The sequence below is a fragment of the Corvus moneduloides genome, chromosome 14, assembly GCF_009650955.1.
Source record: "Corvus moneduloides isolate bCorMon1 chromosome 14, bCorMon1.pri, whole genome shotgun sequence".
NCBI lineage: Eukaryota > Metazoa > Chordata > Aves > Passeriformes > Corvidae > Corvus > Corvus moneduloides.
The window spans coordinates 5,045,917-5,073,778 of record NC_045489.1 but is presented as its reverse complement, the minus strand read 5'-3'; the positions used below and the strand labels follow the sequence as shown (position 1 = coordinate 5,073,778).

Below are 27,862 nucleotides of genomic sequence, written 5' to 3'. Positions count from 1 at the left end.
CAATTTTTCCAACTATTCTGAGCAACTCGGGTTTTGATGCTGTTTTCAAGAGAGATGAAGAGAACTTTTCCTGTAAGTCTTTTTTATAGGAAGCTTTAAGCAATTGTAGAGCCTTATTTGTCCCACATGGGTGCCCTCCATTCCTGCAGGTCTGTATTTAGCCCAACAAACTGTGTGATCTGCTTGTTTTACCAAATGAAAACTGGTTTCCAGTAATGTTTGTGTTGTGTTCTCCATGTGGGCACTGCAGAAGTCCAGGGAAGTCCTCTGTGGGATGGAGCTGTTTTGGGATGGGGTTTTTATGGGACCTGTTCTGTCAAGTCTGTCTGCTCTAACAGCAGTGAAGGTTATTTTTTTCCCCTCCAAGAAGGCTTTATGAGGGACTGGGACCCAAAATACATCAAGAGTTGGGATTAAATGTGAATTGTGCCATTGGTCTGAGGGCACATGATGCGTTTCCTCAAGGAAGCATCCACAGGAGGAGCCCCTATTTGGGCAGGTGGCACCAAAACCCACCAGTCTCCAGTGGGATCTCCAAACTGGAAACTGATGGACCGGAGAGGGAAACCAGCCTGAGGTGGAGCATTTGCTCCTCCCTTTGCAGCCGCCCCCACCAGTGCCGGTATCTCCAGCAGCGCTTCCAACCTTCCAACCGCTCACCCACCGCAGCGGGAGCAGCCAGCAGCTTCCAGGGACATGGAGAGCCAAGGACACAGAGCTGCATCTGTCCTGGCTGGCTCCTGGCTCTCCTGCATCCTCCAAGCCCCCAGGGTGGGAGCCCTGCAGGAGCCAGACATGATCCTGGAGAACATCAGCTGGGCTGCCGAGGAAGCCCAGGGCAACGACTCCTCGGAGCACGCGTTCTTCTCTCTGGATTACCAGCACGTCCAGGTGCCCTTTGAAATCACGCTCTGGATCATGCTGGCATCCTTGGCTAAGATAGGTAAGGCCTCCTGAGAGGATGAGGTGGGATGGGAATCTCTGTGGGGGTGGTGTGGGCAGGGGTGGCCTTTGCTTCACCTCCTCTCCAGTCTTGGAGCCTGAGGTTACACGCCAAACCCTCAGGTTTCACACACTGTGTGCCAGACACGCTGCACAGGTGGAAAACAAGTAGCATTTTAGGCTGGAAATGGTGTTTTTCCATCTAGAAATTCACACCTGGGAATGCTGTTGCTGTTAGGAGGAAAAATACCAGGTTTCCAGGAGGAGGAATTTGATTTAACTGCAGGACACACCAAGGTGTGTGTTCAGCTTGATTTTCTTGCCAGCCACGCTCTGTGCATGTTGTCCACTGGCATCTTTATCTTAAAATGAGGATTCCTTATTCTTCTAAAAGTGCCCAGTGTCTGGCCAAGGAATAATTCCATCCATGTTCAGTTACACAGCCTCAAATAAAATCTCTTTGCACAAATTGTCTGTGCAATGACATCTAAGAAAAGTTTAAACGATGCAAAATACCTGATCTTTTCTTTGTTTCCCTGCAAAACTGGGCACAGGAAAGTGAAAATATTTTTCTCCAGGAATTCTCTTCAATTCTGTTAAATTACTGCTATAAAAGTTATCTTACAGCATTTTTTTTTAATTTCTTTTTCTCAGAATAGAGAAGTCTCTAAGATTGAGTTAGATGAGAATTTTTCAGATAGAAATGGTCTTTTTGTCTCATTTGTGTTACATAATGAGACTCCAATTCTAGTCATATGCATGAAGACATAATAATGATCAGAGATTTTTAAAAAATTATTTCTATTCAAATTAGCTTTGTTTCAATGACTTGTTCTTTTAATAACTCACTTTGTACTTGTGGTGGTTGTTCTAATGTTGGGTATTGCACAAGACTGGCTTGATTGGGCATTTTTTAGCTTTTTAGCTTTAAATGCTAATGATTAAATAATATTAAAAGTGGACCTATGTGTAATTATTGGGAAGGCTTTTTGCGATTTTTTTTTTTTTAGTGTATAGAATCTGTATTGTGTTTAAAATTACCAGTTGCTATTTCTGTTAGTGCTGAAGACGGGCTGCTGACAAGTTTACATAATTAATAATCCCAAACACTGTTTTATTTATGCAGATTATTACTTTTTGTTTATTACCTCAATATGTCTCTCTAACCTTATGCAATGATGAAATCAGGTCTGAACTGACATTAATTTGAGAAATTTTGGTATTTTCCGTAATTTTTAGATTTTCTATCCTATTCCTGAGCGACTTCACCCTCACTGTGTGAATTTATTTGTGCTACTCTGAGGTGTAACCTGCTGTCAGTGGGAGCGTGGGCACCTTCTGAGGGTTTGGGCTGGCGAGATAACACCGGTTTTATCTGTCCATGCCCTCCAGGGTTCCATCTCTACAACAAGCTGCCTTCTGTCGTTCCTGAAAGCTGTTTGTTGATATTTGTGGGACTCATCATGGGGGGAATCATCTATGGATTAAATGATAGATCACCACCAGTGATGGACAGCGACATCTTTTTCCTCTACCTCCTGCCCCCCATCGTGCTGGACGCCGGCTACTTCATGCCCAGCCGCCCCTTTTTCGAGAACATCGGCACCATCCTGCTCTACGCGGTGGTGGGCACCATCTGGAACGTGTTTGGGATCGGCTTTTCCCTGTATGGGATCTGCCAGGTGAAAGCCTTCCAGCTGCAGGACGTGTCCCTGCTGCACAACCTCCTGTTCGGCAGCCTCATCGCTGCCGTGGACCCCGTGGCCGTGCTGGCCGTCTTTGAGGAGATTCACGTCAACGAGAAGCTGCACATCCTGGTTTTTGGGGAATCGCTCCTCAACGACGCTGTGACCGTGGTAAGGACCAGCCTGAATTGGGGTATTTAACCTGCAGAGGATGCTGCTGAGGAGGTTCAGAGAATGGTGGGATGGGAGATCTCAGCCTGCAGGTAAGGAGGCTCAGGAAAGACTTGATTTCCCTCTACATCTCCTTGATATGAGGTTGTAGCTGGGGGAGGTTGGTCTTTTCTCCCAGGGAGCGAGTAACACGATGAGAGGAAATGGCCTCAAGTTTCACCAGGGGAGGTTTAGATTGCAGACGGGGGGAAAATTTCTTCATGGAAAGGGCGGTCAAGCACTGGAGTCACCACACCTAGAAGTGATTAAAAACCATGTGGATGTGGCACCTGGGGACATGGTTTAGTGGTGAACATGGCAGTGCTGGATTAATGGTTGGACTTGATGATTTTGGAGGGCTTTTCCAACCTCAGTGATTCTGTGATTTGTTGAGGGAAAAGGCATCAACAACCCCTTTTGGCAGAGGATTCCTTGTTCAATTCTCTGGCCTGAGGTCCTGGGCAGCACTCATGTGAACTTAGAAGTTTTCAGGTTTCTCTTTGACTCCATGTCTGGGGACAGAAGTGTCCATGGGGACCACCGCAGTGCCCTGGTGGGAGCCAGACCTCCAGGGCAGGAGGTGACGCTGCACTGGCAGAAATCCCAGCAGTGGATTTGGTGTCATGACCACATCTGGTGGACATCCTGTTAATAGCTGTTTCCCTCTTTCCTTTCCACCCCAAGGTGCTCTACAAGCTCTTCCGCTCTTTCTGTGAGATGCCGACCATCAAAAGTGTGGATGTTTTTGCCGGAGTTGGAAAATTCTTTGTGGTTGGGCTGGGAGGAGTTTTAGTGGGGCTGAGTTTTGGGTTCACCGCCGCCTTCACCACGCGCTTCACCAAGGACATCCGCGTCATCGAGCCCCTCTTCGTGTTCCTGTACAGCTACCTGTCCTACCTCACTGCAGAGATGTTCCACCTCTCTGGGATCGTGGCGTAAGTGTGGCCCAGCGGCTCCTCTCTCCAGGAGAACTTCCTGCCTATATTCACTGAAAAACACCCAGAATGTTTTTTAAGTTTGGAAGTCTGTGTATGACGAGAAGCAGGGCTCTCTCCAAGTGTAACTCTGTTTCCTAAATTGCACACTGATGGCTGCTGATGGATTTATGTGGGTTTTTGAGGAATGTTTGTTTGAGCTCCATGGTTTTTGTTTGGAAAGGCTGAATGTTCCAACAGTGGGATGTCTGGTAGGTTTGGCAGAGCCAGAAGAAGTTTCTTGGCTTATTTTGTTATTTTCCGTGTGGCCTAGTCAAAACCAACATGAGAAGAGTTACAAGGAGGATTTAGTCAGCTCCTTGGAATGGTTTGGTCTTGGTTTGCAGCAGGTCTGTTCTCACATCCCCTTCCCCATCTGCGTGTCCTGCCTGGCAGCCCTTGGTGTGACAGAGCAGAGAGTGATGGGATGGGAACTGAAGCCTGAAAGATTCCTGCTTTTTGGGAGCAGAGGATTCGAATGGAAACCTCTGCTTAGGAGATTCTGACTTGGCTCCAGAAGCTCGGACACAGCTCATGGGCTCAGGTGCCACACAATGTCTCTGTCTCTGGTACCACTGGAAATCTGCTGGTGAATTTCAGCCAAAGCTGCCAGAGATCATTCAGTTCATTTATTTTTCTTTTAACTGGGTAGGTCTTTCAATAAAATGAATAGTTTTGGGCCAGATCCTTCAGTTTTAAGAGACTGATTAAGCTCTGTGCTTACCTTGTTGGGAATCTCACTGGCAGAGCAGATGCTGAGACAAAAACAGCCAGAATGACCCCAATGTTCACCAAAATCCCACCTTGGAAAGCAGAGAGAGAGGAAAACCAGAGCAATCCAGCCCTTCTGGATTGTGGGCTGGTGTTTGTTGAGTGTGGTTCTCCTACCCAAACTGAGTCAGCTGGTGCTGAGGATCACAACCACTTAACTTTCCCCAAGGACTCCAGAGTGCACCTACCCTGCATCCGTGGCTGCAGTGTAAACAACTGTGCAGTTGATGAGAAGAAAAATAAAAAGAAAATAAAAAAATGAAGTGGGCTCCCAGCTCGGCACAGGAGTATCTGGGAGATCTATTTTAAAACTAATGATGTTGCTTTGGATATAAACCATTCCTGCATCTTGCAGATTTTGTTTCCTCGGCTGGTTAATAGGAGCAATATTTGAGTGTTACTGAAAACAATTCCAGCTCTGGGAATAGGTAGGAAAAGCCTATTTATAGGAGTGCAAGGCAGAACAGTGAAATAAATATGCTGCATAATCATCGTGCAGCAGAAAACATTCAATCCTAATGGTGTCTCCTTCTATCAATCACAATCTGCTGTACCCATTATGGAACCCATTTGCTGTTCTTTTGAATAATGCATTTTTTTCTAAAGCAAAACAATGGCAAAGGCAGCTGATTCCTGCACTGTGCCCTCCTAATTGCCAAATTATAAATGCTTCTCTTATAGATCTGGAGTTCAAACAATTCATTCTGCTGTGGCCAGGGAATACTGTATTATAAGGAGCAGCTTTTGGCAGTTTTTTTTCTTTGAAAAATAATTTGATTGCCAAAAAAATCAATTCTGCATAGTCCAGAAAAATATTAAAAATCTGCATACAGCTCAGTCTGTGAAACTATTCTGCAAATGGGTTTTAGTTTGATTTTTTCCTTTCTTTTTCTCTTTTTTTTTTTTTTTTTTTCCCCTGCTCCTTGCCTTGGTGGCAATGTCCGTCTTTAGCCAGGACAAGACACGTTTATTCCCTTTCCGTGACCCTGCTGTGATCCCATGTCCATTCTGCAATAAGCATTCCCAAACCACAGCTCTGGAAGTTACTTGCCCATAAATACTTGATTTCTTAGTTTTTAACTGGAGCTGTATTCCTCACTATTTATTGAGGCAGACACAGAAATCAAAGAATTTATTTTTTTTTTTTGGCTTGTGGTTCAATCCCTGTTGCTCTTTCTGGCGAAGCAGGTCAGACCTAAAAAGGATAAATCAAACCAGACCACTTTTAAAATATTTTTATGTATTGGTAGATTTTCTTAGGAGATGAAATAAGTGAACTCAAACATTTGGTGAAAAAAGGATTTGAATCTTGGTCTCCTGCTGCTGGATAACAGAGGATCCCATTCCTCAGCAAAAGCATGGCAGCTTTCCCAATTCTGACCTTTCCTATCCTCTGCTTTTGCCACAAATCCTCTCCCTAAAGCCCAGTTTTAAATTCGGACAGACCCAAATGTTTGTGTCTTCAAAATAATATGAAGAGTTTGTGAAATTCTGGGGTTAAATGGGGTATTTTCAGTGTAAAGCAGTAATTGCCTGGCAGTTCTCTGAGCAGCTCTTGGTTGATAGTTCTGGGTGAGCCACCACCTCTCTCAACACCTTTGTTTGGGCCACTTACCTGTCCTGGTCACAGCAGGTGTGACCAGATCTCAACCAGAGCCAGGGACAAGCCAAGGATCTGCTTCTCTGTTGGCTTTTCTGTGATCCAACATCGTGATGTTCCCCGTGGAAGCCATTTTCAATGCAATAAAAATACGGATGGCCTTACCAAGCAGCAATGGAAGTCAGATCTTGGAAATCTAAAGCCCTTTGTCTATTGCTGCCGCAATATTTAGAACAAAATGTTTTGGTCCAGATTAAAATATAAAAAATGGAGCTTCAGCGCTTGGAGCACTCAATTGTTTTGACCTTCTAGGATTGCTGGCCTGAAAATGTATTGATTTGAAAAGGTGATGAATTAGGCTAACTCCATGTTCCCTGCAACTTGAAAAACCAATTATCCATGAAACATTGCCAGGCAATTGCAAGGTCGGAGTTTGGTGAAGTAAAGAACTGGAAACTCTGTGTTGGGATGGGAGGAGTTGGGTGTTAGTTGGAGGTGTTGCTTTGTGCTCTGATAAAATGCAACAGGTGATGAATTGTTTATCTGTTAAAAACCAGATTTGGACAGTTTGGGCAACCTATAAAGTATTTTATTGCCCTGGTGGTCCTGATACTCTTGGCCTGATGGAGGAAGCGAATCACCCCTCAGTGAAATGTCTGCAAACATCCAAGACTTGATGAAACCCGCGTTTTTCAAAACTGATGTGTTGATTTTCTGTTTTAAAGCAGAAAAACATATTGTTTCTTTTCCATTGTTTGTTTTTCACTTCCTCAGCATCATTTCCTGTGCCATGGGCATGAAGCGTTACGTGGAGGCCAACATCTCCCTCAAGTCCCACACCACAGTCAAGTACTTCATGAAGATGTGGAGCAGCGTGAGCGACACCCTCATCTTCATCTTCCTTGGAGTTTCCACCATCGGAGAAAACCACGAGTGGAACTGGCCCTACATTTGCTTCACGGTCATTTTCTGTCTCATTTGGAGAGCACTTGGTAGGGGAAATTGTAGATACTGATTTTTCATGTATATTATTGTTTATGGGAGTGAGGAATGGGATTCCATTCGATGAGAGGATGCTCTGCCCCTCCATCATCCTTTCCTGCTTGCTCTGCATGTGTGATTATTCCAGAGGGGAATGCTAGGACTGATCTGAGACATCTCAGCTAGTGCTTCCCTACTCCTCCTCTTACTCAATTCCAGGTCTTGCATCTTGCTGCAGTTCCCTGCTCTGGGGACTCACTGGTGGTAGCTAGAAGCTCTCATGAGATCTATTTTATCAATGCCTCTGTCTTTTTGACCTCTTTTCTATTGCCATGATCTCTTCCATTGCCACGACCTCCTCTTCCATTTCAGCGTCTCTTAGTCCCTTGATATTCTCCCAACAGGAGAGAATTTGTAGGCACATACCTTGGGATCAGAGATCCGTGAAAAAGCACGGGGCCTCTGACCCATATTCTGAATTGTGGCAGTTTAAGGGATTTAATTCATAACAAGCTCGTGTACTGCAGCATCCTTCACTGGGAAACTGGAGGAACATTCCAATAGCTGTCCTGAGTAGATGAGGTTTGGGACCTCAACTGTGAGGATACTTCTGCTCCTACTCAAAAATTTCAGGTCGGGGCTGAAAGTGACAGAATTGGGGAATTGTTGAAGTTGGCAGGAGTCTGTGGAGATCATCTGGTCCAACCCTCTGCCTGAGCAGGGTCAGGCAGGCAGGACTGTGTCCGGATGGCTTTTGATTATCTCCATGGATGGGGACTCTACAGCATCCCTGGAAAACCTGTCAGGGTGTTTGACCAACCTCACAGCAAAAAAGTGACCAAAAATTGGTGATAATGAGGAGCAAGGCATGAAAACACTCTCTTGATAACTGATCTCTGCAGTTTCTTTAGCCACAATTACGATGAAAACCCAAGTCCTGGTCCCAGAATTCCCTGGGATCCCATTTTCATGCATTGTAAATGACCAGAAAAAATAGATGTGCTATTTTTCCGTTCTCCTCAGTTGCCTCTTGTGCTGATTCCGTGTTGGGAGAAGCTGGACCTCCATTCCTCCCTCAGTGTTTGGCACCTAATGAGTGCAGAGTGCCTCAGTTATGGGTATTTTTATATATTAACAATATTTGTGAGTATAACAGCACACATTTTTGGCATGAATTTGAAAGCTAAAAGATGTAGAACAGGATTTATGTTTACAAACCAGTGAGTCAAGCAGTGAACTCAAATTTGACAGACACATCAAGAAATTGTTTAAATAGGTTGGGCCATGATTAGCAAGGCAGAGCAGAACGGGGTTTATTAGCTGTTAGGACATGCCAAAGTTTGTTTTAATAACTGTGCACCATACTTGGAAATGTGCTCATTAGTCAGTTTTTTTGTACATTCAAGTGTTTTATTACCATTAAGTGGTTTCTCTTAAATTATTTGCCCAGATAAAAGGAGTTCTGAGTGAATTTGGCTTTTCTTAGTTCAAAAATTCTTCATTGCAAGATATAAGAACATAACAATGCTACAAAAGCACCCCAAAAATCCTCCCTAAGCACAGCCCTTCTGAGAGCAGCTCAAATTATGCAGCACATTATTAGGGAAGGGCTCGGGCTGCAGCTAGCAGAGAAAACCCTTTTCCACTCAAAATCCCCCTGGAATTAAATAAGAGCACACAAACCAGGGCTGGAAGTTGCCTGAGTGGTCCTGAACAGGGTGTTCCTGTCCTGCAGCACCTTCCTGGGAAGCTGTCAGGGAGCTGGGATGGGGAGAACTGGGAAGGGGCTGCACCAAGCCGGGCTGGGAAGCTCCTGCCTTGGAGATGGTGGTTGAAATTAGACTTTGGCCTGCTCAGAGCCATCCAGCAGCACGGGATTAATTGATAATTAATTAATAATTGGATAGTAGGGAATATTTCTTCAGGGAAAGGGTTGCCAAGCATTGGAACGGGCTGCCCAGGGCGGTGGTGGAGATGCCAGCACTGGAAATGTTCAAAAAACGTGTGGGTGTGGCACTTGGGGACATGGGTTAGTGGTGGCCTTGGCAGTGCTGGAGGAATGGTTGGACTTGATTATCTTGGAGGGCTTTTCCAATCGTAACAATTCTGGGATTCTAGGATTCTGGAGGTGCTTGAGGCACTGATCCAGAAATGGGAGGTACCCCTGCATTTCCTTGCAGGAATTGGGGATTTTTGGGTGGGCAGTGGTGTGTAAACTGTAACCCAGTCCTTCATAGAACACTCCCAGTGCTTTAAATATTTGAGAAATGATTCTGCTGAAATCTGGGGAATTCTTTTCGTATGAGGAAGATCATCTAAAAGGAAAACAGAGCCCTTGCATGGAAGCACTGGGGCTCTGCTGACATCCAAGCCCTGGGGAGATTTCCTCCTGCTCTTTCCCAAGGTATCTCCAGGAGAAAATACATTCTGCTCAGAGTGATTAATTGCATGTCGTCTCTTGGAGCAAACTGGCCTTGAATTAGTTTAGGGAATGCTAATAATAATTTATGAGGAAGGATTAAATTAAGACAAAGGCTGGGATATCAGCTCAAGTAAATTTTGTTCCTTTAAATCATTAGCACTGCCTGAGCTGTAGAGTAGGGGTGGATGTGATTCGAGGCAGGCTTTGTTTTATTTATTTTTTAAGTTACAAAGAGCCTTGACACCCAAGTGCTTCCCATCTGCTGGTCTGGGCACCAGTTCTGCAGAGCTCCAGAGATGGGGAAGGTGTCACAAGGTTCAGTTTATTGAGTTCCTTATTCCCAAACATCCCCAGCTTTTTGTTTTCTTCAAACTCCTCCAATGTACAGTCAAAATTCAGATATTTTTAGCTGGAGGTGTGTGGGAAGATATTTGATATGTACATATTAAATGCACTGTTTTTATTTCTTTTACAAACACCCTCTAGAAAAGCAACAATGCTGTGGCTCCAAATAATTCCTACCAAAAGTCAGTGGCAGACACTGCCATCAATTCTCACAATGGCCATTAATCTTTGGGAAATAAGATGTTTATCACATCCATTGGTATTAAAATCACGGCCCACTGATTTAAGGCCTGACTTTTTGCACCTTTCTGCGTCTGTTTGTGCATTTGCAAATGGCTGTAAATCACAGCAATTGGTGTGTCACCTCACATGGCCTTCAATGTGTACAGTATAAATCTGAGGGAAAGAAATAACATTAACACAGGTGGAATATGGCTACTTATCCAAGCTACTGCTTGGAAACTTTGGGAAATAGGAGGGTAATTTGTGGCTAAGTTGTTGCTGATGATTTGCCTCAAAAGCATTTGTAATCTGAGCAATTCAGTCGTTTGTTATCACCAATTAGAATGAATCAATTAATCAATATTTCGGGACTGTGGCCAGTCAATATTCGTAATCCCCCAAATCAGAAATATGCTGAGGATTAAGTTTTGTCTGGACAAAGCAAATTTCAACCTGTTGGATCAGACTGGAAAAAAAAATTCTCCAGTGGCATATTGGGAATGTACCCCCTTGTGCCATGGCCAGTTCCTCGTGGTTGATGTTTACCAATTCCATGATGTTTCACTGGGAAACGCAAGATTATGAGTTTTCTCTAACTGTTCTATTTGATTGATGTGCCTCAATCTTCTTTCCTGCTTTTTCAGGGGTTCTGGTGCTGACTTTCTTTGTGAACAGATTTCACGTGAACACCATCACCAGTAAGGACCAGTTCATCATTGCCTACGGGGGGCTCCGAGGGGCCATTTGCTTCTCTTTGGTTTTCCTGCTGCCTGACTTCCACAGGAAAAAGCTCTTCATTGCAGCAACAACTGTTGTCATCCTCTTCACCGTGTTCATACAGGTAAAACCAGTACTGGGCACAGATTCGGGATTAGGTCCCCTCCAGGAGTCTGATGGAGAAGGTTCCTCTCCCTCACGCTGGGGCTGTAAGTTCTGGTGCTCCAGCACTGAGTTTTAAGGAATTCTGGTGCTCCAGGGCTCGGGAGGAGCGGCAGCTCTCGGCATTGCTGTGACATCTAGTGGTAAAACCATTCCTGCAGCTTCCTGTGGGATGAGGGTCTTGGATGTCTCCTTGCTCTTCTCTGACCAGCTGCGAGTCTCGAGGGGCTTCTCTAAAATACAGCTTTTAGTTCATCTGGCAAACACAGCCACATTTGAAGGAGAATGTGGTGGGTAAATTGGGTTTGTCTGGTGCTGAAGTAAGCAAGGCTGATGTCCACCTGGTGTTTATCCCAAAAAGTGAAGAGTGGGTCTCCACAGGACTGAAGTGAGTGGAATGTGGAGGTTTGGGAAAGATCTCACGTAGAAAAACTCCCTGGGAGCTCCTGGTGAAGGACATGAGGTCCATGTGGAGCTGCTGACCAGGAGCCACCCCCCTCCTGCCCTCGGATGGAGGGAGCTGAGATATTTCTGGGCCTTTGGGAGATGGTGGCAAGTGGTGGCAGCTGCCAAGTGGCACTGAGGCTGAGCATCACCCCCAGAGAAAATTCCTTCTGCTTTTCCTGACTGAACCCCTCAGGCTGGTGTCGAGCACTTGGACAATGTGGAGGGTTGGGGTTGATTTTGTTTCCCCACATCCACCTAAATGCTCATCGTGAGCTGGAAAAGTGGTGGAGGAGGAATCAGAGTGTGTTGTGCCGATGGGATCGGAGCTGGGAGCCGCAGGGCAGTGGGACTGGGCACAGCCTCAGCCTGAAAGGAGAGAGCAGGGGCCAGGGTGGGGGGGGATGTGCTTAGGTGGAGCTTGACAAGTTTTAAGATGCAAATGTGGGTGAGAAATTGAAAAGCCCCGGTCCACAGGCACGTCCGCTCATGCAGAGCAGCTCTTGAGCCTCACACAAAGGTTGTTCTAAGGCGGCAGCTCCAGGCTCCGGGAAACCCTTCCCTGGGCCGGGAAAAGGGCTTTTGTGTACCCTCAAAGCTCAGCTGGTGATGTCATCCCCGTGCAAAAGGGTGAGAGTTAAACAGGATCCCCGTGTCGCCGGGGAGAGCCCCTGACCTTCAGCCATTCACGGGAACGTCGTGTCTGCAAAGAGGGGCTGTGCTGGGGCTCCAGGGACCTGCAGTGCCGGGGCCACCACGAGAACAGCAGGAGGAAAAAACCAGGAAGCTTGCTTAAAACCTGAGGCAGAAAGATATTGCTGGAGCTCAGCACAGAAAAGGTGGGTAAATGTAACAGAAGCAGGGATTAAGGTGAACCTTCAAAAACCTGGGTTTGCAAATCAAGTTTGTGGTGCTGCTGCCAGACACATGGATGGATGCATTATTGGGGAGGGAATATTTTTATCATCCCAGCCTCTTTCATGGTCACTGTGTGTGGAAAGGGCAAGAAAAATATTTGCTGTGAAACAACTTCTCTGCATAGTGAACATTTCTGTTGTTGTTTTGTGCAAAATGTTTTCTTTACATTCACAGTGATCTCTATAATGACTGGATGGGGAGTGTCTGTGTTAAAATAGGACTGAAACCAAGGCAGAGATCCTTTGGGACCTTTTAGGGTGGTTTTGGCCAGCAAAGCATCTTGTCAGAGCTCAAACCCACTTCATCCTATGATTCCCTTGGAAATCCTGCTCCTGCTGGCTGGAAACCCTTGTGCTACAGAGGAATGGCCAACCCATGAGCAGTTGGGCTTGGCTGCCCATGGCTCTATCAGTGCATTCCACAAGCCAGGAAACTCCTCTCCTTTGGCCTTCCTAACCCAGTTGCATAAGGCTCTTCCCACAACAAGCCTGGGTAATCATTTTGAGGAGGTTCACTGAGCAATTCTCAAGTCCTCAGTGCTTCCAGGCAGGCTGGATATGTGCCATGTAGACCAGGAAGTCCTCCGGGGAGCTCTCTGGGCTTGTCTGGAATGTCACAAACCCACTCATTGTTCTGCCTCTTGGTGTGGTTTTATGATCAAATACTGTTGGAAGTTCGCTCTCCCAACTTACTGGCCCCTGACCTCTGCCATGAAATTCTGAGCAAATATATTAATTGTGAAGGGGGGAGGTTGTTTGATGCCTGCACTGTCCCATTGGATTGCTGGAGGTGGAAAACGTGTGAGCTGTGATGGAGCTGTTAGACACTCCCTGGGATGAGTTATCCCTGGTGGGTGGAGGAGCGTCACGGGGGACCTGCAGGTGTGCTGTGAAATGATGTGTGGCCTGAATGACACATGGGATTCCCATAACAGTCCCAAACGCTGCTTTAAAATGGAAACAACTGTGCCTGATTATCCAGGAAGGCAAGAGGCCAAATTGCACAGTGTCTACTTAATTTTTGTAATATCTGTTATTTCAGAATTTGTGAGTTCTGTGTTATTGACTCTGAATAGCAACGCATTTTTTATTGCTATTAGCTATTAAAATGACACATTAATTGTTTCTCCAATTAAAAATGTGTTCAACTGTCCTCCGTGCCAGCATTTGTGACATTCAGAACTCATAAACATCAACTACTCCATCATTTTTGCTGTAAACATGTCCTGGAAAAGTCATTTCATACGGAAGCCAGACTAAGAAACACACCACAGCAGCATTTTAGTTCTCTCACGAGGCTTAAAGGATATTAAAACTTTTCCCTTGACCCTTCCCACCAGGTGGATGCTTTGATTAGGAAACTTAGCCACTGGCTGGCCATCAAAGATCGCTGGAGTAATGGTGTGTGACACACAGTGCTCAAGGAGTGAGCAGACAATTGCTGGCAGAGGCTCCATGCTGAGAAATCTCAAGGATTATCCTCACTTCAGGCATTTGAACTTGGATTGTTTCAAGCCCCTTTCCGTCTGGGAGGCCACAAGCAACAGCAAACCACAGGCTTGACCTTGGAATTATTGGTTGGCCTTTTGTGGTCTTGGAGAGGCCGGAGGAGGCGAGCGGAGGTTTCCCCTCGGTGCCTCCCCCCATCCTGAAGCCTCTTCGGGAGCTCCCGTTGGCAAGTTCCTATGAGGCACAAACAAAGTGTTTGGGGTACACCTGGGAGAACAGTTTTTAGTCCTGTTGAAGCTTCGGAGGTTTTATCCTGCCAGGAAAGCAGGGCAGGTGAGAGAGGCTGCTCGAACACCAGAACAAGGTTGCTGTGGCTCAGCCCCATGCCCGTGGCTTTTGTTCCAGTGTAGGAAAACCAGATGTGAGGAAAGGCTGATTTTACTGTCGTGGTTACTTTGCAGGGAATGACCATCCGTCCCCTTGTTGACCTGTTGGCTGTCAAGAGGAAAAGGGAGAGCGCTCCCACCGTGGGAGAGCAGATCCACATTCGGGTAAGTGGAGCGTCCATCAATACATGGCCAGAGCTTTCTGATACCTTCTGGAATGTGTGTGTCTCCAGGGACCCTGCAGATCTGCAGTTTTACCCAAATCCTCTGCAAGTCAGCCCCTTTCCATGTGGGAAGTCCCTATTCAGCTTCCTAACCATGGGTTATTTCAGCATTGGAAGAGCAGCCACCAACTCAATCAGGCTGAGGTAGCATCAGGTAGTGCACAAACATGAGAGAAGATGATTTCTTGCCCAAAACTTTAAGCTCTGGCCTAACTCCTGTGGATACAAAAATGCTGCTAGCAAGGATTTTCTTGCTATTTTCTAAGTCTGTGAGAGACTTTTCTTTCTCACAGAAGAGGTAGCAGAGTTATGTAAACAATCAAACACCTGCAACCTTGAGAAGTCTTGTTTATGGTACAGTAGAAAAATATTTTGACAATGGATGTTTTAGGATTTTAGCCAATCACCCCAAGGGGTGGCTGATCCTTGTCCAATTAGAGTATGAAGAAAAAAGTCTATAAAAGAGTTTGTAAAATAATTAAAGAAATCAATCTTGCTGCACGATTCCTGCCTGCTGGATCTTCTCTCCTCCTCCTCCCTATGGCTGCAGGACACAGTGATATACCCTAGGGCATTTTAATAAACTCCAATTTCTCTGGTCTCTGGAATGAGAGAAAGAAAGAAAATGAGGCTTGGTTCTTTCAGGATTAGGAACCTCCATGTGTTCTCCAGTCCCATCACCACCATTGGTTCAGATATTTTTGCAAAAAAATGAGGAAAGGGAGGATAAAGGTTGGTGCTGTATTGGAGGGAACCTCTGAAGTGCTCCATCCCTGGAATTATTCAAGGCCATGTTGGATGGAGTTTGGAGCAACCTGGGATAGTGGAAGGTGTCCCTGCCCATGGCAGGGGGTGGAATGAGATGAGCTTCCAACCCAAACCATTCCATGATTCTACATCCATAACCCAAAGGTGGGATTTCATTCCCTTCATTCTCACCATCCAACCATTGGTATTTGTAGTCATAGAGGACTTCAGGGAGAGGCTCAGCTCCATGAGATCAGCTACTCTCCCACTCAGCTGAGCCTTTGCATTTGTGTCTGTGTCCAATGGAAAATTAACATATTTCTGAACCTAATTGTTGAATCCCAGCCACATTTCTGTGGGTATGGCTTCTTCAGGAATATTCTTGTCGTTGTCTTCTTTAGCAATAAAGCCATTGGGGCTGAGGACATTTGTAAAACCTGTTTGGCACCCTCACAATGGGGTTGGACTGCAGGGCTTTGTCTGAGGTTAACACAACAGCTCAGGAGGCTGAAGAGCCTTTTCCCCGTCGTGAACAGAGAAGATTTTGTTCTTTTGTTAGGGTGTGAATGGTAAATCATCTCAGAAATGTGTTTATTAGGAGGTGTGAGCTGAAAATGGCCATGCACCAATTAAGTTGAGAAGGTAACAATGCAGATAGTTGGAAATCAAAGATGTAGAAGCCAAAAGCAGCTTTCTTCCTCAAATTTATTTTGCCGTCTGGATAGTTGGGGTATTCTGGCTCACAGGGGTGATGATCAAAGTGTGTGAGTGTAATTTCATGAAATCAGAGTAATTTGGGTTGGAAGGGACCTCAAATCTCATCTCATTCCACCTCCTGCCATGGGCAAGGACACCTTCCCCTATCCCAAGTTGCTCCAAGCCCTGTCCAACCTGGCCCTGGACACTCCCAGGGATGGGACGCTTCAGTGCTTCCCTCCAATGTCGTGTTTGTGAAACACACAGCTGCCAACAGCCGTGTGAGGGCACTAAACCCACACCAGGCTGCAGGGCTGAGCCAGTTGCTCTGAAACTTTTCTGTCTCTGACCCCCCCAAAAAGATAGTTTTACAAAAATTTAGAGCTGTAGGAAGTTCCAGGGTCATCAGTACCTGAGTGTGGAGGGGGCAGAGCAGAGCCCTCTCCCGGTTTAGAGATGCCATTAGGAAGGAAAGCAGTTTGGGAAATTACAGAGATTTAACTTTTAGGTGGAAAGCCCAACTGGTCTGGGATTTTTAATATAATTTTAAACAATGATAATGTATTTATATAAAATATGATATGCTGATTTCATTTAGTAGGAATTGTTTGGGGGAAGGCAGTGTTTATTATTTGAGTCAAAACTTCATTTGTGAGTTACCTGTATTTGTATCCTAAAGATACTGATTTCCTGAGACAAATTTCCTCAAAAAGCCCAAAATGAGCCTTTGCTGCTTGTCAAGGCCCAGAAGGCAGGACATGGGAGCCATCAGCCACCCTTTACATATCACAGAGAGCAGATTCATGGCCCTCAGCATTTATTCTCTGCTTGCCCGCACCTGAGAGCAAACCACTCCTTGTACTCCAGCACCAATGGATGAGTGAATGGAGAATTATCTCAGTGTCTCTTCTTGTTTCCCAGCTCCATATCCCGAGCTGGAAGCATCCCCTGCTGTGTGTGTGGCTTTTGCTGTTTGCTGGCTGGGTTCATCACGTATGCAACCGGCGTAGAGTGAAATCCTCTCTCCTCTTTAGTTCTTGGATCATTTGCTGGCTGGCATTGAAGATATATCTGGACACTGGGGACAGTATTACTGGAAAGACAAGTAAGGATTTGCCAAAATACAACTGTGTACATGTGTAGGGAAAAAAGGAGGTTGGTTTCTATTCCCAAAGTTTCCGCTGTGGGCAGCTGGGCCTTGCTCATCCTTGTGGCACGAGGGAGGTGATGGAGGAGCAGCTTCTCCTTGTCCAAGCGGACACCAGGTTTTCAGGGCGCTTCCATGCTTGCAGACCCTCCTTGTGCATCACCCTAAAAAGATCCTTTCTCCTCTCCTGTTGTGTTTGTCCCTTCTTGCCCAAAGAAATCTGCTGGAAGTGCCATGGCCATGACACACAGCCTGTCCCAGACTGTGCACAATTACCATTAAAGAGCTGAGTTTGCAGCACTGCTTGTTGTGGACTGAAATTACAGAGGATCTCTACAGACTTCTGTAGTAAAGTGTTCAATTTTCATCAAATTCTGGGAATGTGTACATTTTAAAATTTTAAAAAATGCAGCTAGATTTAAAAAAAAAAATCACAAATACCATAAAATATACTAAAAACAATCTACCAGGTTTAATTCCTTGCTGGTCTAGACATAGATGTAGGGGGGTAGAGATGTTTTTAGGAATGCCCATGCTTGGAAGTACCACTAGAGGGTATGGGAGTCACTGCTGTTGAGGAGCATCCTGGCTCCTTGTGAGCAGATCTTAGAGAGATTGATGATCTCAGAGGTCTTTTCCAACCTAAATTATTCAACAATTTGAGCAGAAAGGAAGAGGAAATGGCTCAAGAGGGAATCTGGGAGTGTTTAAATCTGTGGCTGCTGCTTGTGCCTGTAGCACTTCTAGAAGAGTTCGTGATATATCTGGCACTTCCAGGGAGTTTTTATTGTATTTAGTGAAGTTTTAATATTTTGACTCATGTACTGTAGTGCAGAAATAATTAGGGATTGACCTCTTGGACCATCGATTCCTGAGGAGGAGTTAATGGGATATAATGGGATATAATGGAATTTAATGGAATTTAATGGAATACGGGGCAGTGGTGGGCTATGACCCTGCTGCTCTGCTCAGGTCTGTTGGTGCTGGGGAGTCGGGGGGAAGCTAAGCCCATCTCGTTTTGTTCTCCAACAGATTGGAGTATTTCAACAGCAAATACCTGCAGAAGATCCTGCTCAGGGAGTACGACCAGCCCAAGTCCAGCATCGTGCTGCTCTACGAGAAGCTGGAGCGCAAACACGCCATCGAGCTGGCCCAGGCCGGGCAGCTGGGCCACGGCCCAGCCCACCCCTCCTTTCTGTGAGCAAACACCAGTTAAAAGTCAGCAGCTGGGGGCTAAAAGTGATGGAATGGATGAGCATCACTCGGCACTGATGGTGGTACATGGAGGGTCACTTGTTTCCCCGTGAGTTACAGGGAAATGGTGCTCTGAGGAAGAGGCTCCTGCCCAGTTTTGGATGGGTTTGCACTGTTAAATGTTCTGAATGGCCGCTTCAGACCTCACAGATGGTTCTGCTCTGCTGCAGCTCCCCGTGGCTCTTTTATCCACCAGGGAGCACATGGACAGCCCAGCTCTGTTGCAAATGCCAAATTCCCGCTTTGCCATGAGCTCCATCTGCAAGGATGAGCTGTTGGCCCTGTTGGCTGTGGTGGGATCCCAAAGGGGCACTGAGATTTGGGGATGCACTTCTTGTTCATCTTCCAAAATAAGGTGTTCTGCTTTCCTTTGCAGCAGCAGCGACAGGACTGTCATAACAGACCAAAAATTGGATGACACTCCAAATCCCAATGTCCTGGACAACATACAGGAAATATTGGCGAGGAACCTGTACCGGATCAGGAGGATGGTATAACTTTTCCCTCAATCCATATTTTAAGTGTCCAATAACGCAAATTTCCTCGGTTATCCGAACAGCCCGAGCAGATGTTATGAATATTTCCATAATTACCCAGGATGTCTCTTTGTGAGCAGAGAATAGTTGGCTGTGTGGAGCCAGATCCAGTTTCCAAGTCAGTGGCACATTTCTGTTTGCTGCCTGACAGCTTTTGAAAGGTTCACCCAGTCAGCCTATAATTTCATGGAATATTTTCGGCATCGGTACCCGGCAGCGAAAAGGAGAAAGGAGGAGCACGTGGAACTTCAGGCGTTGGGTTAGCAGATCCAGCAGCAGCTCCTGGGGCAGAGCAGGGATGGGGTTATCCTCATGGTACATTTTTTCCCATGGAAGAGATCTGTGAGTGAGAATTAATCTGGAGAGGTTTTAAATCCACCCAGCAGTTTTGCCATGGAACAGGTACAAGTGGTTAAAGGGCGTAAACCCCACTTGCTGGATCATGTCTGGGGTTTCACACAGCGCCTGGGGCTGTACAGTGGAATTGCTGTTCATAGGGAGATTTAGCCTTAAAATCCACCTAAGCCTTTGCTTTAAGGATTGCACACAAAATATGGAGTCTGTAGGAGTGGGGCTGGTGTGGGCAGCTCAGCACAGAGGGATCAGCCTCCCCCTCCTGTCCCTTTGCTGAGCTGAGGGAAGCAATGGGATAAGGCTGGGAAGAAACCTACGGACATGGTGAAGGGATGAAGGCACAGCTCCTGTTTGCACTTACTCCTGTGTTAATCCAGCCTAACCCCTTGTAGTGACAGAGTTATCCCAGCTCCCACTGGTGTTAGTGGGAGACTTCAACTTGGGAGCTTTCAGCCTGGGTGGTGGCTTTTGAAGGGGGATTTATGGCTCCCACTGTTTGCATGATTTATATGGGAAGGTGGGGTTGATATAAAACATTAGAGGGGCTGAAGCTGTGAAGGCACCTCGAGCAGAGTCATTCCACTCATTGTGTCATCTGCACTATCAGCTGTAACTCAGTCTTGTCATTCAGTGATTTCTTGGCTGACTTCATGTAAAAAACCACAGTTTGGAGTCCCATCTCCCTTCTGTGGCTCTTTCCAGCCCCATCTCTCCTAAATCACTGTGTCCCCATAACTGGGCGGGATGGCTGCAGTGGGGGAAGGATCCTGGAGGCTCTCCTGAAGGGAGGGCAGGGATGGTCCCGTGTCCAGCAGCCTGTGTGGTGTCCCTGCAGGGCCCGGCGTACAACAGGCACACCCTGCCTGGGGACAGCGAGCCCACGGAGCAGGCCAAGGAGATCCTGATCCTGCGGCACAAGAGCCTGCTGGTGGAAGTGAGCGGGGGCGACACCTGCAGCTCCAGGAAGGAGGTAAGAGGGAGCACAGGTGAGCAGGACCATGCACAGGCTGCTTTCCCTACGGCCTGGTTATTGCTGGTGGTGTTTCCTTTGAAAGACAAATCTTGTTATTTTAAGTTAAAACAAAAAAGGGGTCTCAATCGCAAATCGTGTTCCAGTGAATAGGAAATACCAAGGGAAAAACTCCCCAACCCAGCTCCTGGCAAACCAAGCAGCCATCCTGAGCACCCCTTTCAGAGCTTTGTGAACACAGATTTCCACCCTGGGAAAAGTGCTGGGAAAGCTCTTTACTGAGCAAATGTTACTGGTTGGGCTGCCCTCTGTAGATCCTGAGGTCTGGTTTCCCGTGTTTTCTTTTCTGGGAGATTTCATCAAAGACAGGATTTTTGTCTCCCTCATTGTCAGTGATCCAGAGGGACTGTAAATATTTGAAACTGCTCAGTGTTTTTTTCCCCCCCAACTCTTTTGAAAGGACAGAAGCATTTTTGTGATCTTTCTTATTCATTCTGGAGGTGAGGTTTTTTTGTGTTTTTAAACACATCTACAGTTCTGGGCAGGCTTGAAAGAAGTAAAATAGAGGGAAGTTTTGCTTACCAGATTCCTGGGAGAACGAAATTTTTTTCCAATTTACTACATGGCATAGGTCCGTGTTGGTTCATGTTCTGAATCAGAGGAGAAACAGGGTTAATACAGCGTCTGTGCCTGGTGAAGACTTCTGCTCTTTTGAAATTGGTGAGAGAAGCTGGGCCAACATTTACCTGTGGGGAAAAAAAAAATATTCTCAGGAATGATGCACGAGGAGCAGGCTTGGTCTTTTCAGTTCCTCCCATCCTCCATAACTCTTTAGAGGAAAAGCATTTAACCCTTGTCATATTTTGCTCCCAAATGCTCAGGTCAGCAGCAGTGCAGAATCACAGAATATCCTGAGTTAGAAGGGATCCATGAGGATCATTAAGCCAGCTCCTGGCCCTGCACAGGACAACCCCAAGAATCCCACAATGCCTGAAAGCATTGTCCAAACACTCTTTGAGCTCTGGCAGGGTTGGCGCTTGCAGTAAGTTCTGAGCCATCCCTAAATTTCACTCACTTCTCCCAGTTTTAGGTTTTGATGGCTTGAGCTGGAGCACTGTCCCAAGCTCCGAGCTGTGATCTCTAATTTGGGCAGCTGAGCTCCATCACTGAGGAGAGCAAAATGACCTTTCAGAAAGAAATAAATCACCTGTCCCTATTTAGACAGTCATTTTCCATGACAGCACAAGAACTCTGGAGTGCTGTGGACTTTTTTCCACTCCAATTTCCTTGTGGAAGTGCCAATCATGGAGGAGCCCACCGAGAACGGCAGCACCACACCAAGTGCTGCTGCTGCTCAGCCCTTCCTTCCCAGAAAGGTGTTCTGGCTCTTGCAAACAACTTAAAAGATTTAATTTGATCATTTACATGCTGATTGGTACTTACAATTCAGAATAGATAGGCAAGAACATGGCATGTTCCTGTAGAACATTTGGTATAATTAAACTTCAAAAGAGCAACATCAAACTCCGGCTGATTTTGAGCACGACGTTCCCTACTTTAAGGATATTTGACTGTTAACCCTTGTGCTCCTGCATTCCCCTTCTCTGCTGCATTTGGTAGGAAATTCAGGAGCTTTGGGAAAGCTGTTTCTCCTGTTCCTTTGAGTGCTTGCAGCTGGGTTTTGGGGGAACAGAACATTTACAGGGGAATTGCAAAAGCAGTAGGATTCACTCTGTCTGTACTGACTTGTGGATGGTGAAAAATGCCCTCTGAGGGTGGGAAATGCCCTGGAGATTGTGGAAAATGCCAATTAGATGCTGAACACTGACTGTTGGGTCACTGGAGTCACTTGCTGGTGCTGCTCACACCCCTTCACTGCAGCCACCTTGGCTTTGTGCCAGGCAAAGGGAAACGGATGGAAATCCCAGAATGGTTTGGGTTGGAAGGGACCTTAAAGACCATCCACTTCCAGCCCCTTGCCATAACAGGGACACCTTCCACTAGATCAGGTTGTCCTGTCCAACCTGGGAGATGATCCCAGTGACACTGGTAAGGGTGGCTCTAACCCAAGAACCATCCCTCAGTGCCCCAAAGGAGAAGCCAGACCTGTTTTGTGTCACCAGCAGCTTTTCTGCTAATTTTTAAGAATAGCTGCCTCATTTACTGTGAATAGAAATAAAATGATGCCCCAAAGTGAAGGGATAATGCTCTAACAGAGCCCTGAAATATTAACACCGTATTAATTTTATATACATAATATTATATAATATTAAGGAGGGTGGGTGAATGCTGTTACTTTGTGCTGTAGGAGGACAGATTGCAGAATTTGTCAGCAGAAAGAAGGAACACTGTGCTAAAAAGTAGATTTTAGCCTATTCTAAGCAGCTCAATACTTACAAGTTTTTGGGGAAAAAGCAGCTACTCATGTTTCTTTGATGCCAAGTTGAAAAGAAAATGGTGTTTTCCTGATTAAAAAAAGATATTAATGGAAAGTGTCTATAGTTGGTGTTAGGGTTTTTCCTGATTGCCAGATATTCCATCCTTTGTAGTCCCAAAGGAAAGGCTTGGCCTTCCAGGTTTTCAGTCAGCAAGAAAAACTTGGATGCTGTCGCTCCCCACGTTTTTCTATTCTACATCTCACCACGAGATGGAGGCATTACAACTGTGTTTGCAAATCCAACTGGAAATCCAGGGACGGGAAACAAACTTCCAGCAAAGGGCCCCTGAAACCCATCTGGTGCTGGTGAAACTCCTGCAATTCCATTGCCAGTCTTGGAAAAAGCTTTGGTGATACCTGCAGCGTTAGGAGCTGAGGGAATAATTAAAAAATCCCTTTGGTTCAGTAGAAATCCCATTTTTTCTTCTTGGTGAGTGTCTGTTTATCTTTTTTAGTGATGCTGGTGAGAGCTTTGCTGTTAAATATGAAGCTGTTGTTGCTCAGCTAAACTCATATTTTATTAGGGGCTGGTTGGTCTTTTGCCCCCAAACAAAATCAGGGATGTGTGGGAGAACATCCTTGTGTGGGTTGGTGGCTTCACCAGGCTGGGGAGGAGCCAAGTTCCTCTTGGCTGCTGGATGATCCATCTCCTTCCACAGGAGAAAGCAGTGCCCTCACCAGGATGGACACAGGTCTGTGGCCAACACCAGGCTTCAGCCAGGGGAATTGGGTTTGGAGCTGAATGATCTTTGAAGTCCCTTCCACCCCAGACCATTCTGTGACTCTGAATCACCTCTCCTGGGTGGCTTTAGGTGCCTTAGGGGTCTCCTGCACCTTAGGTGCTTTTCCAGCACTGAGAGGGGGCTCTTGGGCTGTGTTAGGAGCCTCCACCAAGGAGAGTTTGGAGAGCAAACGGGGAAAAAGCAGGGAGAAGCGGCAAGAAAAGAACAATCCTCCTCCCTCCGGAGCAGGTTAAATGATTTACACCAGGCAGAAGGACCTTGGCAGGAGAACGAGGTGACTTCAGCTCTGAACCACAGCCCAGAGGATTAACTCCAAGACTATCTATTTCCAGCAGAAAGTTTGCCTTCCTCTGCCTAAGGACAAAATTCCTGCTGAAGGCTGCTGCTTCCTGGAGCTGTGCATCATTGCTGGCTCCGAGCACCGGCTGCATTTGGGGCTTGTCTTATTTTAGGCAGGGATCCAGCCTAGCCTGCACTGGCAGGGTGGATTCTGAGACCCAGGACAGCTTTTATTTACCACGGAGCACCCAGAAAATCCTTGCACCTGTAGCCAGGCAACTTGGTCCTCTTTTCTCCTGCCAAAACACGAGTGCACTCCCCCAGAAGGAGCTTATTTGGAGCTGCCTGTGAGCCATGTGCGTAAATGACACAGTGCCTTTGGTAATTATGCCGGAGCCCTTTCATGGAGCATGCTCTGAGAATCGTTAAATGCCCCTGGGAATGGCTTTCCAGGGAGCCGGGCGCTGCTGCCGGAGCCGGGAAGGCATTGTTATTAAAATGGTCAATAAAAGTGAGAACAAGGGATGGAGGGCAGCGGTCCTCGTTAGGGGAGGGAGGAGAACGAACCAAAACAAAACAGAAAACCAGGCTGGGAGGTGTCCAGAGTTATTTTGGCAGTCTGGGTTTCTGGACCGAGGTGCCAAATCACAGCTGCGTGAGAGACTTATTCCCAGTTTGCAGAGGCACCGAACAATCCAGGCAGCATTGTGCTACCTGATTTTTATTTTTTTCATTCCTATTTTTTTGTCCTGGAGGGTGGAGATTAGCACTGGAGTGAAAGGACAGGGAGCTCGTTAGTGCCAGCTCGTTACCTGCCTCCTTGGCCTGCAGCCAGCGAGGGGAACAGCCAAGGTGAGAAACATCCATGTCCTGGGGACAGCTTTGCCTTTCGAACTCCCTGCCCCATTCTCCCAGCTCCAGGGCTGCTCCTTCCCATCCTCTTTGCTGAACCATTCCTGGGGAGCTCAGACCTCTTCCAGAATTCAAAACATAATTGCTGTATTGTGCAATTTTAATTCTTTAAGCCTCTGACAGTGGCTCAGTTTTACTTCTAAATTTCTGACGGTCCATAAAGAACTTCCAGTGTTGTTCAGAGGAGCTGTGGATGCCCCATCCCTGAAAGGGTTTTAGGCCAGTTTGGATGGAGCAACTTGGTCCTGTGAGAGGTGTCCCACCCACAGCAGAGGGATTGGAGTGAGATGATCTTTAAGGTCCCTTCCAATCCGGGCCATTCCATGATTCTATGTCGTAGCAAATCAGCGTCTGCAAATACTTCCTGCCATCTCTTCAGTCTATTTTTAGCAATCCTTCTTTTTTTGTTGTTTGTTTTTACATGGCAAAAGTTAAACAAATGGGAGTGGAATCCTGAGGGATTGCAGAGGGTTGGCTTATGAGGCAGGCGTGTGGTTAACAGATTTCACAAAGCACTGAAGTCCTTCTCTCCCTCAGTCCCAGAAGGAGGACTCATGCTCGGCGCAGGGCGAGGCCACCCCGCAGCCCAAGCTCTGCCGCTCCTTCACTGGTAAGTTGGGGAGCTGGGGGTGATTCCCTGCCCTCCCCTGCTCACCCTCATCCCTTTGGGATGGCCCAGCAGGTGACAGGAAGGATGTGAGATGGAAGTGGGGCTCCTTAAATGAGCCTCATGAGTGAGCAAGGAGAGCCAAGGGCCTTCTAGGCCCGACCCGAGATTGGTGTGAATGGTTTGGGTGGGAAGGGCCCTTTCAAAGCCATCTCATCCAACCCCTCTGCTACAAACAGGGACATCTCCAACTAGGTCAGGTTGCCTCATCCAGCCTGGGATGTAGCTGTTTTAATCCACAGTTTACCAGGAATATTTCATTTATGTTCTTCCTGAAGAAAAGCACGAGTGTAAGCAGAGAGAAGTGATAAAAACCACTGCTTCTGGGTAAGTTTTTTCCATCCCAAGGAACACACGAGCACCGTGGCCCCTGAGATACAGCGGTGACAGAGAAGGAGATTGTAACCCTTCTGTTATGGTTGCATGGTCATCCCCCCCAAAAAGTCCCTTAATGTGACAACATGACATTCCAGGTGCTCCAGCAGGACACCTGTGTTTTCCAGAGCTGGTTTAAGGTAGCCACTGATGGGAATTTTTGTTCTGCAAAGTTGCAGGTGAGAATTGACAAAAGAATGATGATATTGATCCAAATTCTTTACGTATTTCGAAGTATAAAACTGGGCTTAAATTGCCTTTGGGCTTTTTCTTCCATGGAAACACTGACCTTCGTCTCCTGTTTTAAAACTGGGAAGTGATCCTTGGAGTGGAACAGCTCATCCCCAATGAGCACATGGACACCTTGGTGTTTCTTCATTCCTGCTGACCCACAAAGAGGGATGTTTCTCATGGTTTTTCTCTTCCCACAGTGGGGAACACAGAGAAGGCTCGGGAAGGGAAGGAGAGCCGATCCAAGTCCGTGTGTGCCATCCCACCGCCCCAGCCCACCGGCGTGACCGTGGGGAGGAAAGACGTGAGGAAAGAGCTGACTCTGGAGATGTACAAACACAAGGGATGCTCTGGCTCCCCATGAGGGGTCTGGCTCCTTCACGGAGGGCTGCTCGATGTGTAGATAATGTAAATAAGATGCATGTTGGAAAGGACAGCATGAACAGGGTGGAATATTCAGAGTGGTTTGCATGGAAAATTGCTCTTATTGCCCAGGGCTGGGTTTTTAGTGGGAACTGAGGGAAAAGATGTCCAGCTGAGCACCAGCAATGCCAGGGAATGGCTGAGGGAGCATTTCTAAAGAATTTCTAGGAAAAATTAGCCTGTTCAGTCTGGGAGAATTGCTGAAACTGCCTACAACTGCAAGGAAGGATGTTTTAATAAGGTGAGATACGGGATCTTCTTGTTAGTTTTCAGGGACAGGCTAAACAGCAGGGAGCATTTGGATTATAGGTTGGGAAGAACTTGATAATCTCAAATGAGGTTTTATTAGGGGATGGAGGAAAGAGCAGAAACAGCAACAGATCTTTTCTGTTCCTGGGGAACGGATGGATCCTGGTTATGAACTTTAATCTCATGAAGCCCAAAATTAAATGGCGTGGTTAAATAAGGGGTTGTGTCTTACCTGAGGGATTGTCCCACACCCAGCCACAGTTCTGCTAATGAAAAATTATTGCAGCTGAGCTCAAAGGGAGAAATATGTTCTTACTGATTTTTAAAAATTTATGGAAGGAATGGTTCACCTCAAAGTTAAAATGAAGAAGCTCCAAATCCAGTGGTGATACCAGGAGATGAGGGTGACAGCCCTTAAATAGATGGGAAAGTTTTCTGATGTGATTGGTTGGTTGCATCAATGCTGTAAAGATATTTTGGGGTGATCTGTGCTGCCATAGCTGGGAGCTGTGGGATCAAAGGGGTTTGAAAGTGCCAAGAGGGTGACCCAAACCCTGGCTGCTTCTCCCAGGAAAGGTGTGAGCCCTTTGCACAGCAGATGCAGGTAAACTCCAGGGACAGGACCTGAGGAAGACACATAATCCCAGCTTTGGGTAATTTTCTTTGAAACTCCTGGTACGTTCAAGCCTTTGAATTCTTGTCCTTACTGAACCTGACAGGACAAGTTTTAGTTTTGCATTGACATTTTTCTTTCTCTCCTTCCTCTGATCCAAGAGTGTTTAATCTGAACGAGTGGCTCTTTTTGAAATGGCATTGAAAGAAGCTGTAGGAATTCACAGGCTCCCCTCCATGATATTTTTGGGCTCACAGAACCAGTCTCCTGTATGCAGAAATACTCCCTTAGGAGGCTCTTACATGGTACATTGGGGCTTCCATTTTAAATTAAAGGCACAAATTTGTGTGTATTTGCTTTGCAATGATCCGAGGTCTCATTTTCTTCTGAACAAACACCTTTACAGTGTCCTGGCATAGGCTGAGGTGGTTCATGTTGACTTGAAGGTCACTCTGTCACTGGAAATTCACCTCATTGCAAAGGAAAATTGGAGCTTTTAGCAATAGATGTGTGTTTTATGTGTTTATATACATATATGTACATATGTATTGATTTTAATATAGTCTCGTTGTCTTCTTCAGTTAATTGATTACAATTTTGGTTTGTTTCCTAGTTGACTCCATCATGCATGGGAGCCATGTGGATTTGGCTGTACTTGGTTTAGAACACAGCCCATCTTCGAGTATCCTGTAATACATGAAATAATCTATGACATTTATGAATATGTTGAAGTGTTCTACGTTTCTATTTCAATTAAACGGGGATCATCTCTGAGTTA

The 27,862-nt window shown here is 46.2% G+C and overlaps 1 protein-coding gene across 2 annotated transcripts; it reads left to right on the top strand.

Moving 5' to 3' along the window:
* Window positions 1-369: 369 nt before the first annotated feature.
* On the top strand, window positions 370-27,862 carry LOC116451119 (sodium/hydrogen exchanger 2-like). 2 transcript variants are annotated; one of them, XM_032124250.1, is made up of 12 exons: window positions 370-943; window positions 2,335-2,798; window positions 3,522-3,772; window positions 6,957-7,174; window positions 10,797-10,993; window positions 14,303-14,392; window positions 16,929-16,999; window positions 18,074-18,238; window positions 18,675-18,786; window positions 20,021-20,155; window positions 25,064-25,136; window positions 26,000-27,862. In XM_032124250.1, exons 1-12 carry the CDS (start codon window positions 697-699, stop codon window positions 26,161-26,163), a joined length of 2,187 nt encoding a protein of 728 aa, XP_031980141.1. In that variant the 5' UTR covers window positions 370-696; the 3' UTR covers window positions 26,164-27,862. The 2 variants fall into 2 exon arrangements, with proteins under 2 accessions (XP_031980141.1, XP_031980140.1); XM_032124249.1 differs by having other exon boundaries at window positions 18,672-18,786.

Bases quoted from the DNA above. Each gene is read 5' to 3' on its own strand.
- LOC116451119 (XM_032124249.1), top strand. From the start codon at position 697: ATGGAGAGCCAAGGACACAGAGCTGCATCTGTCCTGGCTGGCTCCTGG. The intron at 2,799-3,521 runs GTAAGGACCAGC...TTCCACCCCAAG, and splicing joins TCAACGACGCTGTGACCGTG to GTGCTCTACAAGCTCTTCCG. The intron at 14,393-16,928 runs GTAAGTGGAGCG...TCTCCTCTTTAG, and splicing joins GAGAGCAGATCCACATTCGG to TTCTTGGATCATTTGCTGGC.